Source organism: Alosa sapidissima, chromosome 9 (assembly GCF_018492685.1).
Source record: "Alosa sapidissima isolate fAloSap1 chromosome 9, fAloSap1.pri, whole genome shotgun sequence".
In the NCBI taxonomy this organism is placed as follows: domain Eukaryota; kingdom Metazoa; phylum Chordata; class Actinopteri; order Clupeiformes; family Clupeidae; genus Alosa; species Alosa sapidissima.
Genome location: NC_055965.1, coordinates 4,470,500 through 4,494,011, shown reverse-complemented (window position 1 = coordinate 4,494,011; position 23,512 = coordinate 4,470,500). Strand labels below are relative to the sequence as shown.

The 23,512-nt window shown below is 48.6% G+C and overlaps 1 protein-coding gene across 11 annotated transcripts in view; it reads left to right on the top strand.

Annotated features, from left to right (window-relative positions):
* Positions 1 to 23,512, top strand: part of rptor (regulatory associated protein of MTOR, complex 1) — a 154,312-nt gene that overhangs the window by 116,518 nt on the left and 14,282 nt on the right. For 5 of the 11 annotated variants that reach the window (XM_042104675.1, XM_042104671.1, XM_042104668.1 and 2 more), the window contains 8 exons: positions 4,084 to 4,239; positions 9,637 to 9,755; positions 14,306 to 14,409; positions 15,070 to 15,286; positions 15,838 to 15,948; positions 20,414 to 20,519; positions 22,318 to 22,432; positions 23,148 to 23,272. In XM_042104675.1, coding sequence (XP_041960609.1) covers positions 4,084 to 4,239; positions 9,637 to 9,755; positions 14,306 to 14,409; positions 15,070 to 15,286; positions 15,838 to 15,948; positions 20,414 to 20,519; positions 22,318 to 22,432; positions 23,148 to 23,272 — 1,053 coding nt within the window. The remainder of the gene's footprint in view (positions 1 to 4,083; positions 4,240 to 9,636; positions 9,756 to 14,305; positions 14,410 to 15,069; positions 15,287 to 15,837; positions 15,949 to 20,413; positions 20,520 to 22,317; positions 22,433 to 23,147; positions 23,273 to 23,512) is intronic. The other 6 variants (XM_042104676.1, XM_042104674.1, XM_042104673.1 and 3 more) reach the window with 4 other exon arrangements.

Here is a 23,512-nt window from a genome sequence, read left to right as displayed (position 1 = left end):
ACACACACACACACACACACACACACACACACACACACACACACACACACACACACACACACACATACACAGATAACCAATATAAGGAACTTCAACAACAAAGAGGGGGCATACAGACTTGGCCTCAGATCAGATCATCTGATGTGCAATCACACAACTGTTGTGTTGTGCCTTTGATATCAGAAGCTTTTATCTCAATTAGCTGACAGCACATATCATCAGTGCTATTAGTTGCGTTGACATGCTTAAATCTACAGTTGGAACAAAGCATCTCCATACATTATGAAGTCATAAACTACCGTATGTAGTACCTCCCAGAATGCCAATGATTGTGAGCAACATGTTTTTATATACTTTTCCTCAGAATACATTTGCTCATTGATCATTTACAATAAATCACCAATAGATTATTTTTTCTACCTGTTCAACTTTAGCTGAGGTGCCGATAATTCTGGAGGGTACTGTACATGCTCACACACACACACACACACACACACACACACACACACACACACACACACACACACACACACACACACACACACACACACACACACACACACACACCTATGTGACATTTCACTGAGAGGAAATTGCTTAGATTTCTTGTGCTCAAGGCTTGCAAAGTCATTTTTAATGCGCTAATCAAACCGCCTTGAGAAAATGGTCGTCCCCACCCCACCTCCCCCCGTAGTCGCCGAGCGACAGGTGGTCAGCATGAGCCGCCGCAGATGCCCAGGGAGCGCTGGGGAGTTCGTTTTGATGGGAGGCTCTTTCGTTCGGATTTACGCATGGATGAGAAGAGTTTGTTTTCACATCACATTCTATTGATTTCTGCCTTAGCCCTTCAAAGCCCTGTTCTTGACAATAGACTCTGGTCACAAACGGCGCTTTAGGGAGAGGCTGATTCCCCTGAACGCAGGCCAGACACTGCAGTTGTTTATCATCATCATCATCTGCCGAGCAGTGTAGGCATACATGTACGTTGCCTTCTGTCAGAGGTAATCTGAGGATCTTGCTCGATGTCTAACTATTTGAAAGTGTATTACCTTTGGAGCTAAACAAACACAATTATCATTCACTCCATGCCAGCTCACCTGGATGGCAATCTAAACTGATGAAGAAGATAAGACAGTGTCTGATTAGTTTGTTTCCATTGGTTCTCTGCTCCATGCTGGGCCTGGCTGTTCATAAGTCATGTTAGGGTAGCCGCTGCTTCTTAAACAGAGAAAGGCAATGCCTGCCCAGTGCCCACACAGCGTCTTCTGTCCAGGCTCCACTGGTTTATGTGTTATGTTGGGCTTTAATCAGCAAAGTTGAGAAGAAGACTTGCAAAGACATAAAACATTGAAGAGAGCCTTTGTCAAATATTTTCTGTAATCATGGAATATTCTCTGCATCCTAACAAGGAAGTCTAGCTGAGATGAGTGAGTCAGCCTTTGAAGCTTGTTAGGCCTTTTTCACCAACTTGGTGCTGGTTTCTAATCTCCAACTGTTTGACGCAAACAGTTGACTGGTGTCAGTGGCAAAAAGCTGTCACTGGTATGGCCACCCTAAATGCTGGTCCAAAAGTTAGAACTGCAGACAGCGGGGGCTGTGGAAGAGGCTACTGCAAGAAGTTACAGTCAAAGGGGAGGCTGCCAAGTTTGCTTGCGAACAGTTTTACTGTGGCTGAAATATGAGCTGGTTATCAAAAAGGTGCCTAGAAAGATTTGGCCCCTGCACTGTTATCATCCTGGTGGGAAAGAAACTTTGTGTTTTTTATTTTTTTCCTCAGCTGGTATTACAACATTGTAAATCCTCCTGAACGATTTGGAGAAAATATCTAATTGTTATTTTTCTGACTGATATTGGGATTTGTTTTGCGATATACCAGTAAGACTCAGTTCAAGATTCACTATAAAATACATGTGATGAATTACCAATTATGACAACATCAAGTTCAAGTTCAAATAGTTTATGGTCATGTACTAATAAAATACATTTTAAGTAATGAAATTCCATGTGCTCAAGAGCCAGCTCAATCAAACTGCTTAATCCACTTATCCAAGGGTGAAAATGAAATATTTATACTATAAAATAATATAAATATGTTTTAAGATGGGCCACATCTGATTAGTTTGCATGCAAAGGTGTCCCTGATTGATGAGTATGACTGTCTGTCACACAAGGACGACATGAATTTAAAAAAACATTATTGAACATTGGGTCAGAGTCGCTGGCTGCTCAATTAAATGCAGCCTTTGCATTTTGCATAAGTGCATCAGAAATTGTGATTCTGATTTTGATTAACTGAGCACTAATTCCTCCCATCACAATTCTGTGTCAATCTAACAGACCATCATGTCTTCTCTGTCAGTCCCGCATCCTTGCGTCCTGATGGGTGGGCAGCTCCAGGCCTGGTCTAAAAAGGCTTCTCCAGTGTGGCTTTGTTGTGCTCACACTCACCCAGGTGGATGGTTGTATAGTTGGGGAACATAATGAGATACATTGAAACCTGGTCCAGTAGACCAACCCCCAATGAGACCAAATGCACAAACATACACAGTCCATTTCCCCCCACTGATGACCAGTCACTGTAGATGTTCCATTTCCCCCCACTGATGACCAGTCTCTGTAGATGTTCCTACATGGGTGTTGGATGTAGCTCTCACACAGGGGTCTCAGGTGTTCATGTGATGAAGTGCCCTCACTCTATCAGGGCTTAAAATTCATTTTTCAAAATGGGGGGGAATTCCCCCCTTAGGTTATTCATGTAGGGGGGATTTACACAATTTGGGGGGGAGGGGGGGTCGATTCTGATACCAAGTCAAGAATTGCGATTTCAATACTTCGATACTTTTTAAAAAAAAGTGTTTGATTTTGGGGCCCCCACCACCCTGACGTCATCAGTAATATATACTGTAGTGGGATCATTCACAACAGTGGACATCCTAGATTCTGCTTGACTCTCTCCACACACACAAACACACACTGAAAATGATAGCTTATGTGATATGTTTCTATCATATATTTTTGAATTCATATAGAGTGTATTTATTTAATAATGCATTTAGCATTTTACTAGTAATTACTAGTAGCTAAACATATTTAGTCATTTGAATGCCTCATATTGACGTTTAACCTATAACACTTAGGCATATCTTTAATGTGGTGTGTAGGTCCAATTGAGTGCACATTGCTGATGAGTAGGTGTAATTGAGTGCCTGTCACTTTAAGAAAATACGTGAGAGTAATTCTATGGAGTAATTAGCCCCCCTTCAACCTGACGGTTTTAGGCTATAGTCGCTAGTGAATAAAAGTTGTGCATAGTGCGGTATGTGTATGCAAATTATTATGTTTTCTATGTCATTAGATACAATAAATGTTCAAAAAACTAACATGTCGAAGACAATCTTTCTGGGATCAAGTGTTGACGTGACCTGAGCTAGCAGGATCGTTACCAAGGAGCTCTTTCCAGATGTAAAAGTTTGCCATGGTAGCGTAGCCTATTTGCGTAAGCGCAAAGTGGTTCTCTCTCTCTCTCTCTCTCTCTCTCCGTGTGTGTGTGCATGAGGCTATGTTCAATTCAACTCGCCACTTAATGATTAGGCTATATTAACGTCATCAGACAGGCTGTAAAAGTGTATGCGGGAATTTCTCGCATTATGATGGCTAGAGTTGCGGGACTTGAACAAATTATGCGCAATACCCGCAATCCCGCAGTGAAATTTAAGCCCTGCTCTATGGTGGAGTGTGGCACCATTAGTCTTTTAGCCTTTGGGAATGTGGGCTGCTACATTCTCATGTGTATGTATGTACAGCTAATAACCGTGTGTGTTTGCTTGTGCGTGTGCGCGTGTGTGCGTGCGTGTGTGCGCGCGTGTGTGTGCGTGCGTGCGTGCGTGTGCGTGCGCGTGTGCGTGCGTGTGTGCGTGTGTGTGTGTGTGTGCGTGCATGCGCGTGTGTGTGTGTGCGCGCGTGCGTGCGTGCGTGTGTGTGTGTGTGTGTGTGCGCGCGTGCGTGCGTGCGTGTGTGTGTGTGCGCGCGTGCGTGCGTGCGTGTGTGTGTGTGTGTGTGTGCGCGCGCGCTCGCCCCCTGCAGGTGGTCCGGTGGTCTTCTCCCCGGGGAACTTGAGCACCAGCAGCAGCGCCAGCAGCACGTTGGGCAGCCCGGACAACGACGAGTACATCCTGTCCTTCGAGACCATCGACAAGATGAGGAGGGTCAGCTCCTACTCCTCCCTCAACTCCCTCATCGGTGAGTGCGGCAGGCCACGGCCCCAGCGCAGGGCCATGTGGGGGGATTAGGTGGGATGTGGGGGTAACTTTGTGGTGGATAGAAGGGTCTGTCCAGTCTATCAGAGACTGGCTGTCCAGGCCGATCTGGAGCAACCTGCCCCCTCATGGAGAAAGACTTGGGGAGACATAGAGTAAAGATGATGATGATGATGACGATGGGCAGGCGTGTGTAGTGGTTGGGTGCGGACCAAGGAGCGGAATGCTCGGAGCTGAGCAGCAGCGCTTGAGAGGAAGTGAGACTCCAGCTGTTGCCGGGGGCATCGGGGAGGAGTTTGAGAGGGAGAGAGCATGTATTATAGAGGCCAGGAGGATGGGGGGGGCCTCTCAGACTGGAAGTGCTTTTGCTTCTTGGAAGTCTACTTATTTTTCCACTCAGCCCTGTGCTGTGATTGGCAGTTAGCCCGATGTGCTCTGGCGTGCTTTGAGTTCTGTTTGTGCATGTTTGTGTGTGTGTTGTAGGTCTTAGTCAGGAAACCATTTATTCAACACCAGCCCTCTCCAGGGAGAACGTGAAACCTCACCAGGGTTAGGAATGCCCTGTTTGTTGTGGCGGCTGCTGCTGCTACTGCTGCTGCCAACGCTGTCTGGCTTCACCCAGTTCCCAACAGCACAGCACCTGCCCAGGGCTCTAACATCAGTCACCAGTACAGCAGAGCAGTTGAGCACAGAGCCTCATCGAATGAAATCCCATGCTGAGAATTAACAAGGCTGCAATGTAGAACCTTGAACTTGCAGTTAAAAGTCAAGTCTTGAAATTCACCATTGGAGTATTGTTTTGAAATGGAATGTCCATTCTGTGGGTTAGATGTGTTTCTGTGGGTTAGATGTGCTTCTGTGGGTTGTGCACAAAACTCTTTTGTTTAGGTCTCTGCAGTCTTGATAAAAATTACTTATTTTTTGAGAGTGTACACTCCGCTATTTACTCGGAAAGGAACAATAAAATGGGCTGTTATTTTGCTCGCTGAAAGCCTCCAGGAAGACGACACTTTTAAGATGCTGTGCTCTTTCCCACGGGGGAGATGTGCTGCAGACGCACTGCAGTGAGGCTCCCCTACCACTCTGCACACTCTGGACTTAAGCATGCTGCTAAACTTGTGCAGATGAACTTTGCTTCTGAGGACATGGCTGCTCTGAAAGGTCACACGCACGCGCACACGCACAGCCTGATGCTGCGGCAGTGCTGAGCAGTAGGCCCAGTGGTGAGCAGCAGGCTTTTAAGAGGCGGCCGCAGCCCTGCGCACGAGATGGCCCCGCGCTCTCCCCACCCTCTCCCAGAGGAGAGCCACCGCCAACCAGCACACTACTGCGGCACTGTCAACACAGTACAAACACAGAGTGCACAGCAATGCATCTGTGAAGGAGGCTTATGTAAGCTACGCCCAGAGCAGTTCCTCCTATGCACCATTGATGTCAAAGTATGTCAAATGTTTATTTGATGTGGAGTGTTCATGAAATATTGATATACTAACCAAGAAACAATATACCAATATCAATGATAATTATAATAATGTAATTATAATGATGTCATGTTATGTAGTTGAGTCAAAGAGAAGCTGAACAGTGGAGGGCTAGTAGATGTAGCCAGTTTCTTGGCTGTCCACAATGATGGACTCTCCTGCTCCTTGCTCTGTGTCCACTGGATGTGGCAGGATGACCGGAGCCAGGACCAGCTGTGGCAACAACAACAACAACAAGTTAGTCACTAGCCACCGCACCGGTGATGGAAATGACTGGTGGGAGAAATATGTGGTGCTGAGATGGAGTGTCATCTGAGGTCATTTATAGCGCCAGCCTGACAATCAAGCTCTATAATAGCCCATTGTAATCCTCATAACTATTAAAACAGTCAAAATTACTAACGTTTCCTGCGGCAGTAAGACCTGTGTGGTTACGTTTCCGGCTCCAGCACCTGTGCTAATTCACACACGCACACACACACACACACACACACACACACACACACTGCTGCATGGTCTAATGGGGCTTATAAGCCCACAGCATCTGCGGCGGCGGCGGCAGTGCATTTCTCTGGCTCTTAGCCAGGCAGCGTGGCGGATTAGCCCTTGTGTCTAAGCACACACATGAGAACGGCCTCATTAGCATCAGTGAGGGGAGATCAGCCAGTGAGGAATGGGGAGGTGAATCTCTTATTACAGCCGGCTCCCCAGACGCCCCCCGATGCCGCCACTCTGCAGCACAGCGCTGCATTAGACTGTACTCTTTCAATCAGATTTGGATTAAAGGCTCAATCCATCAATAGCGGGGGGGGGGGGGGGGGGGGGGGGGCTGCCTCTATAGGAGATGGCCATATAGATCTTGCGCATCTCGTGCTGGTGGAGGGTTAAAATGTATGTGTTGGATCATAATCAGTGCCACTGTCATGTCTCGCTGTTGCTCTTTCCCTCCTCATCACTGCAGCAGTGGCAACATGGCCTCCATTTAGCTTCATCTGCACAACAATACAGTACAGCCGCCATTTTAGATGTGTGAATAATGCGCCAGTGGTCTTGACCTGGGAGAGAGTGCTTACGACATGGCCAATTAATTTACAAAAAGCCCGTCAGTGCATTTCCATTCTGCTGGCCCCACTACACCTGTGTCAGTGCATTTCCGAGGCTTTTAGACGTGAGAGGAGGTGAGGAGTCTGAGTGGCACTTTTCTGCAGTGATATCCTCCGTCTCATAAAGGAGTATGGATTTCGCTCGGACGAGTGGACGTGGGTGTGATAAACTCATTTTGTAGTAGACATTTCACCGCCGGCTTGCACTTTTCTGCAGCGCAGGAACAAACAAAGAGAACGATTCGCCAAGAAGTGAAACCGCAATTGTGCTCAGCATATATAGTCATGAAAGAATGAAACCTGGCGTTGTGCAGAAGGTAAATTGCACTCCAGTATTGATGTATTGATCGGTTGCAAAGTTTGTATGAATGAAATGGTAAGACATTCTTTTAGTATTTCTGGGCTGCCTTAGATGTGTTAGTGTCACCATAATCCTCAAAGCAGTAGTATATTACCAGCATATTGTCAAGTAGGTGTCCCATCTAAATTCTCCCTCCCGATCTCTGAGGGTAATGGTCTCATATGAGATGTTGTCGAGCACAGGCTAATCTCATCTCTCTTCATTCCCTCATTCCACTTGTTCCCATCTCTGCCATCTTTTCTCCCCACACCCTTTTTGTTACTCCTGTAATCAGCTCTTGTATTGCCCCCCCCCCCCCCCCCCCCCCCACACACACACACACACACACCACCCCTTCAGACTAGCATGTTGTTCCCTCCTGTCTGCCTCTCTCCCATTCTTCCTGTCCTCCTCTCTACTGCTCGTTACCTTCCTTTGTAATGTTTTTTTAAAAACATTACAAAATGTTTTTGTTTGTCGTTCATGATTTGCACAGTTGTTAAAATTTGACGGTCTGATGCAGTAAAAGTCTTTTTGGTGAAATTTCAAACTCTTTCCCTCCCTCCTTTCTTCTCCATTCCTCTATCCCCCTCTCTCTCTCTCCGTCTCTGCGTGTCTTCTCCGTTCCTCTATCCCCCCCTCTCTCTCTCTCTCTCTCTCTCTCTCCGTCTCTGTGTGTCTATCTGAGGTGTGTCCCAGCAGTCCTTACATAACCTCTCTTCTCTGCAGTTAGCATACACAATAGCACAGGAGGAGGCCGATGCTAGCCTGCCGCTCTGTGGGTGATCTAAAGTGAACACGGGCAACTAGCGGGTAGTTACAAGTGTGTTCTGTTTCTGCTCTATGACCTGAAAGCACGAAAGAGTGAGCACTTCTGAGCTTTCAAGTGGTTTATTTGCAGGACATAAGAGGCAACCAAACAGCAACTTTTCTGTAGTGCTAGACTTGTTGAACACTTGTAGCGCAAGCCAGGACTGTTGAGCTCCTAAGTGGGAATTAGGCCACACAGGTCCCCTTACTCGACCATCTCCGGGGCCTTCATCCTGCCCAGCGTGAAATCCTAATTCATTTGCAGTTTCTTTTACTGCTCTCGTTGTTACATGCCTTTACTATCAGTCGTAATTTGTCATGTAGAAGGGTTTTGAAGAGAGAGAGAGGGGGAGCAGATAGAGGGAGGGAGGGGTAGAGGATGGAGGGAGGGAGGGAGGGAAGGGTAGAGGATGGATGGATGGAGGGAGGGAGGGAAGGGTAGAGGAGGTGGCGGTAGCCCTGATGATCAGTGGGGGTGGGGAGGAAGTCCCCGGAGATGGAGTTCAAGAAGCTCTCTGGATCGAGTATGTGCTAGTCATCGCACACGCAGTGAATGCCAATGACTCGGGCCCGTTCCTCTGCTACACCCCCCATCCCACCCCACCGGCTCCTACAGTAAACAACTCCATGGGGGGGTGGATGTGAAGCTGTCAGCGCTACAGCCAGCGCCACCGTGGGGGGGCCCGGAGACAGATCCACACAGGCAAACCCAAGCTGACAGATGCTGAGAAGCATGTTGGCGGATCAGCTCACCGCAAAAAAAGAGAAAAGCAAAAACACAAAAAGTAACAGAACAAGGGGCAATATTTACCAGTTGACGAGAAGAAGGCGAAACGAGTTGGAACTCCTCTTGGTGTCAGAGAGCCACCAGGGGACACGGCTCAGTGATGGAAATGAATGACGGGCGTTCAACGTGCTTCAAAAGCACAAAAAGTCGATCGCTTGTGGGGGAGGGGGTGTGTGTGTGTGTGTGTGTGTGTGTTGGGGGGTGGGGGGGGGGGGCATTTATGCAGGGGAACGAGCGAGCAAAGGAATGTTAATGTCACCTCAAAATGGTGGAGCGCTCCCCGGAGAGAACGTAAAATGTCAGTCAGGCCTCAACCTGTTGCCCTGCGAGACGTGGCGTGGCGTGGGGTGCGTAATGATTTCTGTTCGTGATAATGATGCCTAATGATGGCTTCTGCCCTGACATCCGTCACATTCAGAAGAGGGCTGATTCGCCCGCACTGAGTGCCTCTGCAGTTCATTTTTCTCTCTGCCAGTGGCTGTGTGTAGTCTCACTTTGATGTTGAATTTGATACACCAAACAAGTGACACATTTCCTAAACAAATAGGCTTGGTCGATTTATTTGGTTTTATTTACCAAATTAATCAGAGGAGTTCCACAACTCTGAAGATGTATCTTTATTTTTTGTGTTGACGAATCAGAAGGTTGACATGGAATGAGATGAAGATGGGATCACATCAGTATGAAATAAATCTCCTGAACACCAACGCTTACTCAAAACAGTTTTACCTTCTATGGACCGTTCCTAGAACTTCACAACTCACAACAACTTCTCTACTCAAATCTGTTGTCATATCTGTCACAAAGTGAACTTGATGCTCCTGATCTAAAAGCGTTCCCCAAACGTCTGTCTTTTCAGGTGTGTCGTTCAACAGCGTCTACACCCAGATCTGGAGGGTCCTCTTGCACTTAGCGGCCGACCCCTTCCCCGAGGTGTCCGACCTGGCCATGAAGGTCCTCAACAGCATCGCATACAAGGTAATGAGAGATCTGCGCCTCCTCAGCACTCTCCCTGCACAGGCCCCATCTCCACACACACACACACACACACACGCCACACACACACACACGCCACACAGGCACCATCTCCACACACACACACACACAAACACACACACACACACACACACACACACACACACAGACACAGACACACACACAGACACACAGACATGCCACACTGGCTCCATCTCCACACACACACCCAAACATACCACACTGGCAGCCCTCTTGGCTCTCTACGCCTCCACAAGCCGTTAGTATTGTGAAAATGCAATTAAATGACAATGGCTCCCCAAAGGCCCGGCTGTGTGTGTGTGGGGTTGGTGTGTGTGTGCGTGTGCGTGCGCGTGCGGGGTGTGTGTGTGTGTGTGTGTGCAGGGTGCAGCGAGCTCACTCATAAGTTAAAGGGGTAATAACCACAAGCGGCTTCCCCCTTCTCCGTCTTGTTTTATCTCCGCTGCTGACATCGACAGTCCCCACGTCGCCCGCGGGGCCCCTCGTCGCTGCTTTAAGACCCCCTGCCGGCCGCAGCGGTGCCGGTCGTGCCACGGCTCCAGCGCTAGCAGGCGGCTAATGAATTACCCAAGCAGAGCAAAAGGGGGTGTGGGGGTGTCCTGCGGTGCCTCCGCTGTCTCAGGGCTCGTCCCGAGGATGCTGCACTGCGCCACGGACGCCAGCGAGATGCTCGGCTCTCTGAGGGGCAGCGGTGGGTCTCCACCCTTCTGCTGCTGAGTGTGGCGGGAGAGGGTCGTCTGTTCTTCTAGCAAGTCGTCGAGAGTTGAGAGAGGTCAAATTCAGCTACCTTTCTGAACGTATAGTTTGGTGACATTTTGGACTGGATCCCATTGCTGACACAAATATAACCTACCTTCCCATTGGTTTTAAAACTAGCCTCAAGCAGAAGTTTTTGTTGGAGTCCATTAATAGGATCTCTGCACTGTATCTAAGAGTGTGATGCATACTGTATTGCATTGACACTTAAGTTTTAGTTTTTTAGATCTTTCTCTTCCTCCTTTAAAAACACTGTTGATTTTTCTCTCCCAGTGGCTCTCCCCATAACTTTCACATGAGCTGTCTGGTGTATGTTTCATGTGTCAAACCCAAAAGAAATCACATCAAACTTGAGTCAGTGAATGAATCAGAGAGAGGTTTAGCCAGAGATCCTCACCTCGTGTTTCCCGCTCCTTTGATCTTGCGCTTTGAGGCGCTCTGAGAGCGGAGAGACGAACACGCCACCTCTCCTCTCAGAGATCTAAGATGGCGTAGTCCGGAGGCCGAGGGCGTGCCGCCACACAGTTCATCTGCAGTAAAACAACCCCTCTCCCTTTGTTCCGTGACCTAAGTAACAGGCCAACAGCTGAGGAAATTCCCCAGTCGGATCACCTGGCCTGAACTAAAGGGACTAATGGGAAGCGATGACTTAGGTTTGTTTATCGATAATGATAAGGGAAGCCTTTCCTTCTGAGGTAGGTTTGTTTATCGATAATGATAAGGGAAGCGTTTTCTTTCTGAGGTAGGTTTGTTTATCGATAATGATAAGGGAAGCCTTTCCTTCTGAGGAAAGGCTTCGATCATGATAAGGGAAGCCTTTCCTTCTGAGCATAGCACAAACTTGTGCTTGAACTCTCGTCAGTGCGAGTCACACCTCTGGTAAGCTGCACTTCACACCTCTGGTGAGCTGCACTTCAAAGGCACGTGCGAAGCAGGGAAGCCGTCTAATCTTACCAGCTGCCTCCACAGATCAGGCTCGGCACGAGAGAGAGACAAAAGGGAGACGGTTTATACATGCAGCGTCATGGAGATGTGGACCGACTTTCTATTTTCAGGGCCAGTGATTGTTCTGTTTTTTTTTTTAAGTGGGACATTAAGGTGTCTCCTCATTAAAAGTTTATTTTTGTAGGATTTTTGTCAGTGCATTAATTGTCAAATTGGAAGGCAGTTAATTGGATTTTCACTTGAGTTGAAATGTGTTGGTGCTAGCATGGAACAGTTTTCTACTTCAGCCCGAGTATAATCTGAATGCCAGTGCTCGTTCTCTTCTGGAAACTTGCGTTTACTCATGCTAATTAGAATACATTCATACTCAGATTAAGTTCACCGTATCATAACAATTTGTTCCCAAGTCAGTGTTAATTAGGTAGGATGCTCCTTGTTAGTGTCAGCTGGTGCCTACCATGAATTAATTAGCCTTTAAAAACAAGAAAACATAATATGGAACTATCTTTGTTATGTTATGCATGTTAAAATTGAAAAACTTTTTGTCATCAAATTATTCCTCATAAAATAATCTTGTAGGATTTGCCATTTTCCCCACACCTTTTATCTTTAAACCAATAGCCTGTTGGATCTTAACCATACGTGACTACCACCATGAAACTCCATCTTACACCGCCCTTCTTAGAGATGAACACTGTCATTTTCACGTTGATGGACAACGTGATAACGTTAATGAACACAAACGCGCACAAACAAAAGTGCTGCTTTTCACGTCGTTGAATTGCACACCCTTTCCCCAGTTGGGAAGACCCAGTGATAAAAATGTTTTCTGTACAGCTTAATTTGCCAAGGCCTTTAATTGATGAATAAATAAACAGGTGCACTTTTGAGAAAGAACAGCCTGTACAGTGCCCAGGAAACTACACTGGGATTGGCAATAAACCCTGACCGTAATAAAAAACAATTATACTCCTCTCTTAGTCTTAACCCTCCCACTGCACAGCAGGAGGAAAACAACCTCGCTACCCTCTTACTTGAGAGATGTAGAGGCCCTCCCTCCCCCAGCATTGACTAGAGGACTGACTAGAGTCAGTGCTGCATATGCCAGTGACTTGGTGTGCCTGATTGTTAATTTTTGAAAAATTTCTTTAAAATACACATTTTTACATGTATTTTTATTGTTTTTAAAAGACACTTCGGTCAAGTAAAAAGGAACATTGAAAATAATTTAAGTGGGGAAGATGTTTGTAATTGTAGCCTATGTAAAGCCTCCAAATGCAGTTATTATTTTTCATATTTTTATTCTAGTGTAACACCCTCACTGCCTTAATGTCTTCATAGAATTTAAGTGTCTAGGTTTCTGTATTTCATCCTTGTGCTCTCCGATATCTCTATCTGTACTCACACGAGCCCTTGTATCCTCTTGCCATCAGTATTCATTAGTTCTATAGGCTGCTAATGCAATGCCAAACAGAGTTACCCGATATCACAGCCAAAAAAGAAGCGGCTAAGGTGAAGTCAACGATGAACAAACCCCTCTTGCTGCCAAGCACATCTCACACTTTGCATTGGAAATGTGCCAATGAAATATTTAAGAGCAGCAAGTACCAGCTTCAAATATTTTTTCTGCTCCATCATTCTTTAATGAGTCTTTGATCTTGACGGTGCGGTGCCAGAGTTGTGTCCCTGTCCAATCACCCGGTAAGATTCACATTAGCTGACTGGACTGTTGCTCAGGCCCCTGGTTCCCAGGTCACCGGACGTGCGCTCATCACCGCGTCAGCGGGCGCTAGCCACCAGTCAACACTGATTGCACACCTGATGAATTTAAAACACAACGCTCTGTCGAGGTGCATCAGGTTTTCATTTCCTCTGATTTAATTATTTTACAAGATTTCCTCAAGGGTGTCCAGTGACGTATCCAAAGCTATTATTTTCACGTGCACGTATCTCGAATGAGATGCAGCGGAGGTTTTCTAAGGTTGATAATACAATTGATTTTCTCACATTGACACTTTTTGACGCTTCCTCGACAACAAGTTTGTTTATCTCGCTTGTGTTTCATTATGTGTTTGCTGCCGTGATTTATGCCTTTCTTGTCTCTTTGTGTAATTAATATTTTGTCCCTGAAGTGGGGAGCCCTTTCAGAGTAGAGCCTGGCACATTTCCATAGTAAGTGTCAATTCTTTGCCTACCGTTTCCTTCATTTATTTTCACGGCTCCATTTTTAATGAAGCACCGGCATGCAAACACAAGCAATTAATGTCTCCGCACAAACCCAAACATGCCAGCAACCCCCCCCCCCCCCCAAACTCATGCTATCAGCTAGTGGGAATTAGCATAGAAATCAAATAAAACCTCATCTCCAGATGGCAAAGAGAGAGTTGGAGTGGGAAAAAAACTGTACGATTGTTTGAATGGTGTACAAGTTTGCCTCTGTCGCTTTCCGTGAACTAGTTTCTACCCATCAGTGTTTCATTACTTCTCTTGTGCCAATTATGCCTCATACTGTTTGGTTGAGAAACACTTAATGCATCGTTCTGCCGTTAGTGATGATGGCGTCTGCTGGTGAGTGCCTATCAGAGAGAGACACAGGCCTGCTGCTGGGCTGCGCGCTGATTACAGCTGCTCTTCATTTCCGCTCTCGTGGGTTATAATCTGTCCAATCATCCTCCGGCCAGCTCGTTTGCTCCGCTCGGAGACGCCGTGATTTCCCACGCGAGTCTTAAGCATGCTGTTTTTGAGACCATGCTGTGGCGCCGCTGTGTTGGGTGCTGTCCGTGACTGAGTGCTGTGTGTGTGTGCTGCAGGCTACCATGAACGCCCGGTCGCAGAGGATCCTGGACTGCGGCTCGTCCACACAGTCGGCCCCAGCCAGCCCCACCAGCAAAGGCACGCACATACACCAGGCTGGGTGAGTTACCCAAGTTCCACGTCCTTACGGCCACACACTTACACAGCTCCACACTTACAATGCTTTGCCTGGGTTGCACACACACACACATTCTCTGAGACCTGGACCAAATTCACCACTATCACAGCAAACATACGCTGTAATCTCTCAGCCATTTGATCGTAAAGACACATAGTCACAAATGCTCCAAAAACAACAGTATCCTGATGGCACAAGCACACATAAGTAACACAGAAGCACAGTAGAACAAGGTTCATGATTCACAACATGAAGTTTGTTCTTTTCCCAAAACTGACTCTCTCTAGCTGCACACTCTGGACTTCACAAGCAATGCACGAAAGGCTCCCGGTGTGTTTGCTTGTTTCCTGTGGAGCCAGGTGTGTTTGAACCTGCCGTTCTTCTGAATGTAATTTGTATCTATACGTCCTTCTTTATCGTAACGTGCATTCACTAGGTGCAACACCTAGCCGGGTCCGTGTAGACACTAATTCAGAATAGCGGCAGGTTCAAACACACCTGGCTCCGCAGGAAGAGAGCCGAGAGCCTTTCGTGCAACTAGTCAATTGCCCGTCCATACCACAGACTCCAGTGTCCATCAGTAGAACAGTACTGTGCTGCATGTTTGCCTGACAGACAATGACTCTGCCCTGCGTCTTGCAGTGCGCCCCACAGATCCAAACGCTGTTCATCTCCTTCCAGTGGCTCCCCACCCATGCCCAGTGCCAGCAGCTCCAGCCTGACCAATGAGGTGCCCAAGCCCCCCGCCCGCGACGCACCCCCTGCCCGGCCCCCCTACACGCCGACACTGGGGGGCCAGGCTCCCCACTCGCACCAGTTCCCCCGTACCCGCAAGATGTTTGATAAAGGGCCCGACCAGGTAGGACTCCGGAAGGCTCCGGAAGGGTCTGCTGCCAGGTTTCTCTGTGAAGAAGCTGCTGTGGAAAGTCGTGTTGTTGTAGTTGTTGTTGTTGTTGTTCTTTAGGGAAACAAATGGATTGCCTTATATAACAGGATGGAATGGAAGCTGAATTAGGTGTATTGAAAGTTCTAGAGAAGCATTCACTCTGTGGTCTGATGGCCGTGCTGTAATAAGCAGTTTGCTTTTGTACCTATTGATTTTATTGTGCAAGTTGAAGGTCGAGGAGGAGTATTGACAAAATACATTAATCATGTTCTCTGACATTGCAATAATATACTGACTAATTCCTCTCTGCCTCTCTCTCCCCTGTTTGTGTATGTGTGTGTGTGTGTGTGTGTCTCTCTTTGTCCTGTCCATGTCTGGTCTGTCTGCGAATGTTCTGCTTCTCTGTCTGACTTTTGTCCGCTTGATGGAATTTCACTTTTTCCTCTCTCCTCATTTCTATGATGGAACACTGCTGTTTGTATGTGTCTGTCTGTCTGTCTGTCTGTCTGTCCTGTGCGTGCCAGGCGGCGGAGGATGGAGACGACCCGACCCCACACAGAAACTACATCAGCACCACCATGCAGACAGGCCTGTGTGACTGGAGCGCCAAGTACTTCGCTCAGCCCGTCATGAAGGTACTCGCACACACACACACACACACACACACACACACACACACACACACACACGCGCGCCCAGAACTACATGCATCATCTGTACTCAACAGTGTTCAAACCCCCGTGGCCTTGCTCTGCTCTATAGCATGTGATGGCTTGAATGCACCGTTACCACATTTCAGACAAAACAAGTGCAACAATGCTTCTGGTTCTCTCTAACACCATGTAGCCCGTTGAGATGATCTGAATGGGTTTCTTCACCAGAGAGGAAAATGCACAGTGACCGTGATGAGAGCATGCTGACGGTCTCTGTTTGTAGACTGACAGATAAACAGATGAGCAAAACATAGCATCTGAGCACATTTCCACGGGGGCAGCCGTGGCCCACTGGTTAGCACTCTGGACTTGTAACCGGAGGGTTGCCCTTGAGCAAGGCACCTAACCCCTCACTGCTCCCCGAGCGCCGCCGTTGTAGCAGGCAGCTCACTGCGCCGGGATTAGTGTGTGCTTCACCTCACTGTGTGCTGTTTGTGTTTCACTAATTCACCGATTGGGTTAAATGCAGAGACCAAATTTCCCTCACGGGATCAAAAAAGTATATATACTTAATACTTATATACTTAAAGAGGCTCTTCTGAATGGTATTAAAAGCTTGCTGTAAATCATAGATCAATTTGTGATTTCATAGAATGCAACTGCCACTGATTGTAACCACAAACAATCTTGGGACTTGTTTTGAAGACTCGTTAGCACGTTGGATTAGCCACTTGTCTCCACAGAGGCCCTTCCCCCAGGAGGAAGCGAGCGCATCGCTGCCCGCTAGCTATAGATCCAGTCTAATTGGCAGGGTGGCCTGTGATGTAATTAATAATGCACTGCATTATTATGCTTGAAGATCAGTGGGGAATGTTCATTACCGGTCACACACACACACACAGACAGACAGCCCAATAAGACGTCACACACACACACACACACACACACACATCTCCGCACCGTTCTACCTACTTGCGTCCTGGCCATTTCAGAGGCCCCGCCCAGCAGTGGACTAAGTCCTGTCGAACATGCCCACGTGTGCCACCTGAGGAGGTTGGCCACGTTCAACTTCAACCGACAGCTTCGGTGAAAGTGAAATAGTCCTCACAGCACCCACGTTTTCCATGAAGCCTTGGCTTGTAATTGACATTGACAAAAAAGATTGACATAGTCAGTGATTTGGAATCAAAGCTTTGTGCCTTTGATGTTGGCGTCGTATAATGTTTGTCTTTAAACACTGGATGGAAGACGCGGCGTTATTTGATTGGCTTTGTCGTGGAACACAGTTGAGACGTTGTTCCCGTGTGACGCAGTGCATACTGAGCACGTTGGCTCGCTTGCCTTGACACTCTGCTGACAGTGGCTGCAAGCGCTAAGTCCTTCCTTGTCAACTCGGAGGAACCTTGAAGTCATGTGAGGCTCTCATCACCGGCGTTTGCTCCACCCAGCAACTCAGCTGACCTCCACCCACCCACCCACCCACCCCACCACCACTCCCCCCTCCTCTCTATCCCTCCCTCCCTCTCTTCCTCCCTTCTTCCCTTACCCTCACATCCTTTCATCCTCCCAGCACTCAGAGAAAGAGGAGGGAAGGCCTGTGTCAGCTCGTCTTCTCCGACTCGGCTGAATCTGCCAAACTTCCTCCGTGCCCGCGCCTGGGCTGCGACTGGGCCGTGTCTGGGCCGGGTGGCTCACCGGCTCCTCCTCACCACTCCTGCGCTGGTGCTGGAGAAGCTGCTGCTGCTGCGTTGCAGGATTTTGAGTGCACCCCATAAACTTCCCTTTAATATCGCCGGCCACCACTCACTTCCTCCCTCACTCACTCACTCGCTCGCTCTCTCGACGCCGCGCAGGTTAGCGGATGCCTGTGTCAGCAGTGCTGGCTTGTGGGGATCGGTGGCTGGTCGGTCAGATGTGGCCATTTGTTTACTTTTTTGTGTGTGTGGATGGGATCGGTGAAGTCAAAGTGGACCTTTCAAGAAGAACCGCTCAGTGAAATTCAATATTTTTTTGCACTTTTTTTCTTGCCCAATTGACTGTGAATGGCAAAGAGCAGGGTGTGTGTGTGCACGCATTGGTTGTGTGTGTGTGTGTGTGTGTGTGTGTGGGTGTGTGTGTGATGCATGGTGTGAGCACACACTGGTGAGTTGTGGCGGTGCTGCTGTATATTTCACGTTTGCATTAGCATTGGTCCCTGTGGCCCCGGGGCTCAGAGTGTTCATGGAGCTGCAGATCAGACCGGCCTGATCTCGCTTTCTCTCTCACTCCCTCCTCCTCCTCTCTTGTCTTTCTCTCTCTCGCCTCTTTTTCCATACGCTTGCTCGCTCACTCGCTCCCCTTGTCTCACTTATTCTGCTGCACACATGCACTACCATTTTTCACCACCTCTCTCTCTCTCTCTCTCTCTCTCTCTCTCTCTCTCTCTCTCTCTCTCTCTCTCTCTCTCTCATTCTTTGTCTCACTTATTCTGCTGCAAACCTGCACCCCCATTTATCACCTTTACCTCTCTCTCCCTCTCCCTCCCTCTCTCTCTCTCTCTCTCTCTCTCTCTCTCTCTCTCTCTCCTCTCTCTCTCTCTCTCTCTCTCTCTCTCTCTCTCTCTCTCTCTCCTCCCTCTCTCTCTCTCTCCCATCCTTCTCTCTCCCTCTCTCTCTATCCCTCTCTCTCCCTCCCTCTCTCTCTTTTCTCTCTCTCCCTCCCTCCCTCTCTCTCTCCTCCCCCCCCCCACCCCACCACACGCCCCCGTGGCAGAGGCTGGTGTAGAGAGTACATGTGCTGGAGAATATCATACATTAGCACTGGGCTTGTTTAACATTCCGCTCGTTTCCACCACCCTGGAAATGTGCTTATTAAGCATCACGGCTGGGCAGAGAGGGAGGGAGAGAGAGAGGGAGAGAGAGAGCGTAAAAGGATGAGGAGAAAGCAAGAGAGAGCGCAGCTCCATTAGGGTCCATTAGCGTGATCCTCGTGTTATTGCCGGTTGCTGTCAATAATGTTAATGTGAGGCAGTGCTGAGGCGTGAGGCAGAGAGGTTGCAGGAGAGGAGAGGAGAGGAGAGGAGAGGGCAGGAGAGGAGAAGGCAGGAGCGGACAGCTGTGGACAGCACCTCCTAAAGCCCTCGCTCACTCCAGCACGTGGCCTTTTCATATTCACTCTCTCTTTCTCTCCTTTGTCTTTCAGCTTCTCTCCCTTGCTCTGTCTCTTGTTAAGACACACACAGGTACGCATGTGGTGTATATCCAGGCTTGGGCTTTTGTCTTTCTCTTTTCTAATCATGTATTTTTCTTTCTATTTTCATCTCTTCCTCACTTTCTCTCTCTCCCTCTCTCGGTCTGTCTGTTCACACACAGCACTGCTCTGTAAGTAGCACAGGCCGCCATCACTCTTCACGTGACCCAGTGGATGTCTAATCCTGGAATGGAGGGGGTGGATGGGCTCTTGAAACAGACACTGGGTTTCCTCTATCCAAAAGCGTCAAAATATTTTTTTATCAGAGCTTCACAAACAGCTATGAAAGTTTATCTCTTGCCATACCCCCAACACACACACACACACACACACACACACACACACACACACAGAACATAAGTCTCCCACTGTCAGGGTCTGTCCAAGTGAACCACATGGATTTGTCACCGCATGGGCCCGGTCAATAGCAAACATCCCCACTAGCCCTCAGCACTGCCCTCCAGTGCACCGGCTCTCCCCACGAGTCTGATCGGGTTACTCACTCAGCCCACTGTTAGGAGCACAAAGGCTGGCACAGTACCACACCAAGTCCACACACACACACACACACACACACACACACACACACACAAACACACCCACAAACACACACCCACAAACATACACACACACACACACACACACATACACACACTTCTCCCGAGGCTCCCTGGCTGGTGGAGACGCTGGAATCGATAAGTGCTAATTAGCCGGTGCGGCTCGCGCTCCCCTCCGAGGGCGCCGTGGCGGAGGGAGAGGCCGCGGCCCGAGGAAGTGCCCTCCCCGATTCACCTCATTAGTGGGAGCGCGGCTAGCGGCCCAGGCGGGAGGAGAGCGAGCGCCAGGGCTTCTGTAGAGGTGGAGGGAGACGACAAAGCACCGGGGCTGTAGAGGACGGAGAGGTCGAGGACGATTGTGCTCATCAATGAGATGGAGGACTACACGAGCGAGAAGGAAAACAACATTTTGCGCGTTGAGAGATCAATTCCAACGGGGTCGCTTTTAGCACCTCTCTGCCTGCGGCTTTGAAATGGGGTGTGTGTGGGGGGGGGGGGGGGGGGGGGGTGTGTGTCGTCGTGTGTTTCTGGGGGGAAATGACAGAAGGGAGGAGTAGAGTCTGCCTTGGCGGAGCTCGCAACTGTATGTCCTGCTGTGGTGTTTGAATGTGTGGAAAACGTGTGTATTTATTGACGTCCCCATTTGCGTGCTGTTCCGGCAGATTCCAGAGGAGCACGACGTGGAGAGTCAGGTGCGGAAGGAGCGGGAATGGCGTTTCCTGCGGAATGCTCGCGTGCGGAGGCAGAGCCAGCGCATCACGCAACGGGGTGAGCAACTTGCGCGCGTGCGCGCACACAAACACACACACACACACACGTTTGTTGAGTCACTACCTAGAAACTCAGTGAATGCATTAAGGAAGTGATGTAGAACTCATTTCAGCTCTCATGTCTTTTCCTGGGTTCCTCCTGCTCTCCCTCGCACGCCTCTCTGCCTGACGTCACCCTGATGCGTGCGCTCACATGCACTAATCACCGGATATGAGGCCTTCCCTTTCAAATCATCCCTACTTATTTATCTCACCAGCCGTGATGCTGCAGTACTGCCAACATGATTTCTGCGGAACTGATTGTAATGGACCTTAGTCTCATAGTGGGTGTCTTTAAATAACGGCGACAGCCAAGTTGACTGGCTTAGAAAAAAGAGAAACAGGAACGTTTTGAGAGGAAAGATAAGCTGTGGATTTGGGGTGGTGAGTAACGGCGTGGAGAGGCTTAGCTGCTGCAGCCACTACTGACTCTGCTGACGCAAATGCTGTCTAAAGGTTTGTAAGAGAACGCTCCCCGAGGCAGAGAAGAGGAGACGAGCGTCCCCCCCCCCCCAACCCCCCACCCCGCTTAAGGCACGCGCAGTAAACACGTCCGAGTGGGAGCCCCCATCTCTCTCTCCTCCTCTCCTCTCATCTCATCTCTCTCTCCTCTCCTCTCCTCTCCTCTCCTCTCTCTCATCTCTCTCCCACTCTCTCCCCCCAATCTGGCCCTCTGAAGTCAGTGGAGGCTCAAACAGAATGGATAACGCACCCACGTCACTCTCATCCCCAAACACACATCAGCACATGTACTCAATCACTCTCTTTCTCTTGCATACACACACACACACACACGCCACATGTGCTCTTGATGCCGTAAGCCTGTGTGCGTCAGAGCAGGAGAGCCCGACGCATGCACCCCCCCACCCCCCCAATTCCACTCACGACTCCCTTCATCCAGGCTCGCTTCCATCCTCTAAAGTTTACACTTGAAAAGAGAGAGGGACACGGCTGCCCTCATTCAAATGAAAAGGGAGGGAGGGGGAGAGGAGAAAGGGAACAAGAGAGGGAGGGGGGGGGGGGGGTCACCAGGCCTTTCATTCTGCTGGTATGAAGACAGATGTGAGACTAAGGGCTGAGCTACACCAGGCGCGTAACTGAAGCATTCCGTTGCGTCTGCTGCAACAATTAGCTTCCATTATAATCAGTGGAAGTAGCTACACCAGACGTGACAGTGGGGCGTACGTTCGAAAAAAATAGACCATTCATCTAAAATGGATTTTACGCGTCGCGAACGGAACGCTTCTGTTATGCGCCTGGTGTAGCTCATACCTAATGCAGCCAGGCATTCATCTCCCTCATCTAATATGAGATGTTTGTTTAAAACACCATTATATTATTCAGGCTGCGCCGCTCTGATGTTTATTTCCACGCCACCAAAAAGAACAAAGTTGCAGAGCGAAATGCAGGAAACCATCGATCAGCAGCACGTTCTCCGCTCGTGAGGTCGTTTCTTCTTCTGTTTGAGGTAGTATCATGATAAATGCGATCCAAGCCTCTAAAGATGCCACTGGCCCCCAAGGGGCCTAGATCAGAGCACAGTACCAAACTGAGAATCTGTTCTTGCTGTTCTTCTTCTTCCTGCTGCGACAACAACCCGGAACATTCTCCCTGTTGCCGTGAAACGGGCTCAATTTGCACCAGGCAACCTGGAATATTCTCCCTGTTGCTGTGAAACAGGCTCGATTTGCACCAGGCTCAGATTGAGTTGTAAGACTAACTGCCGTCACCTCTGACCAAAAGTTCCTCTGTTCCAGGTGTGTCTCGGCTAGACGACCAGATCTTCATCAACCGGAACCCTGGCGTTCCGTCAGTGGTCAAGTTCCACCCCTTCAACCCCTGCATCGCTGTGGCCGATAAGGACAGCATATGGTGAGTGTGGAGACCTCAGGTGAACGGTGACGGTGAACCTCATCTTTGGCATACAACACAGCAAAAGCACAAGCACCAACGGTCCAAATTGATTTCATATTTATCCAAAGTGCTGCTCAGCAATACCTGAGAAGTGGTTTCATACTACAGTAAGCAGCATCTTCCATAGATCCATCATTAAGTTGGGTCTTTCAATCAGGTCTTTTGACACAATGCATCCCAGGCAACTTGGGACACTTCAAAAGCACTCTGGCCAGGTTTTGGGGTCAGCGCTCCATCCATCGCTCACATTTGGGTCACTTCCTTCAGTACACCTCAACAAAGTTTGACAGTCCCCGAGTTTGCAAAGCTTGCCCGGCTGATGAGAGGTGACAGTTTGAATGCCGCTGACTCAAGTTCCCCTCAATCCTCTCGTCTGTCAGGAGCGAAGAGAACTCAAGATGGAGCTCTGAATGACAGACGGGTGACCCACATATGGGAAGTGGCACAGATGGATATATAAATATGATATACTGATGCACATAGCCTAGGCTCACCCCGCCACCAACTCCAGGCTGCTGTTTGATGTCCCGAATTATTTTTGGGGCAAAAGTTTTAATGAATCTCTAGAGATTGTTTTCGAGAGCCCCAGATGGCTTCTGGGCCGACGTGTAACTGAATAACAGAAATGTGTGTGTGTGTGTGTGTGTGTGTGTGTGTGTAAACATATTTGTAGCTTTTGGGACTGGGAGAAGGGAGAGAGGCTTGATTACTTCTACAACGGCAACCCTCGCTACACACGCATCACAGCCATGGAGTATCTGAATGGACACGACTGCTCACTCCTGCTCACAGCAACCGGTCAGTCCGCCTGTCCGCACCGCGTGTCTGCACAACATACTGAATGTGCTCATTTAGTAGCGCACTAGTGCCACAGTACAGATTTACCTATTTTAACATGTTTTTCCCAGATGTATTAACAATAAGGGGATAACTTCTAACTGCTAAGATAACTGCTTGCTAACTGCTAAGAGAAGTTTTTTCCTGTAGGGATGATTCATAAAATATGAATATAATTATTATATTTTACCTGTATTAAAA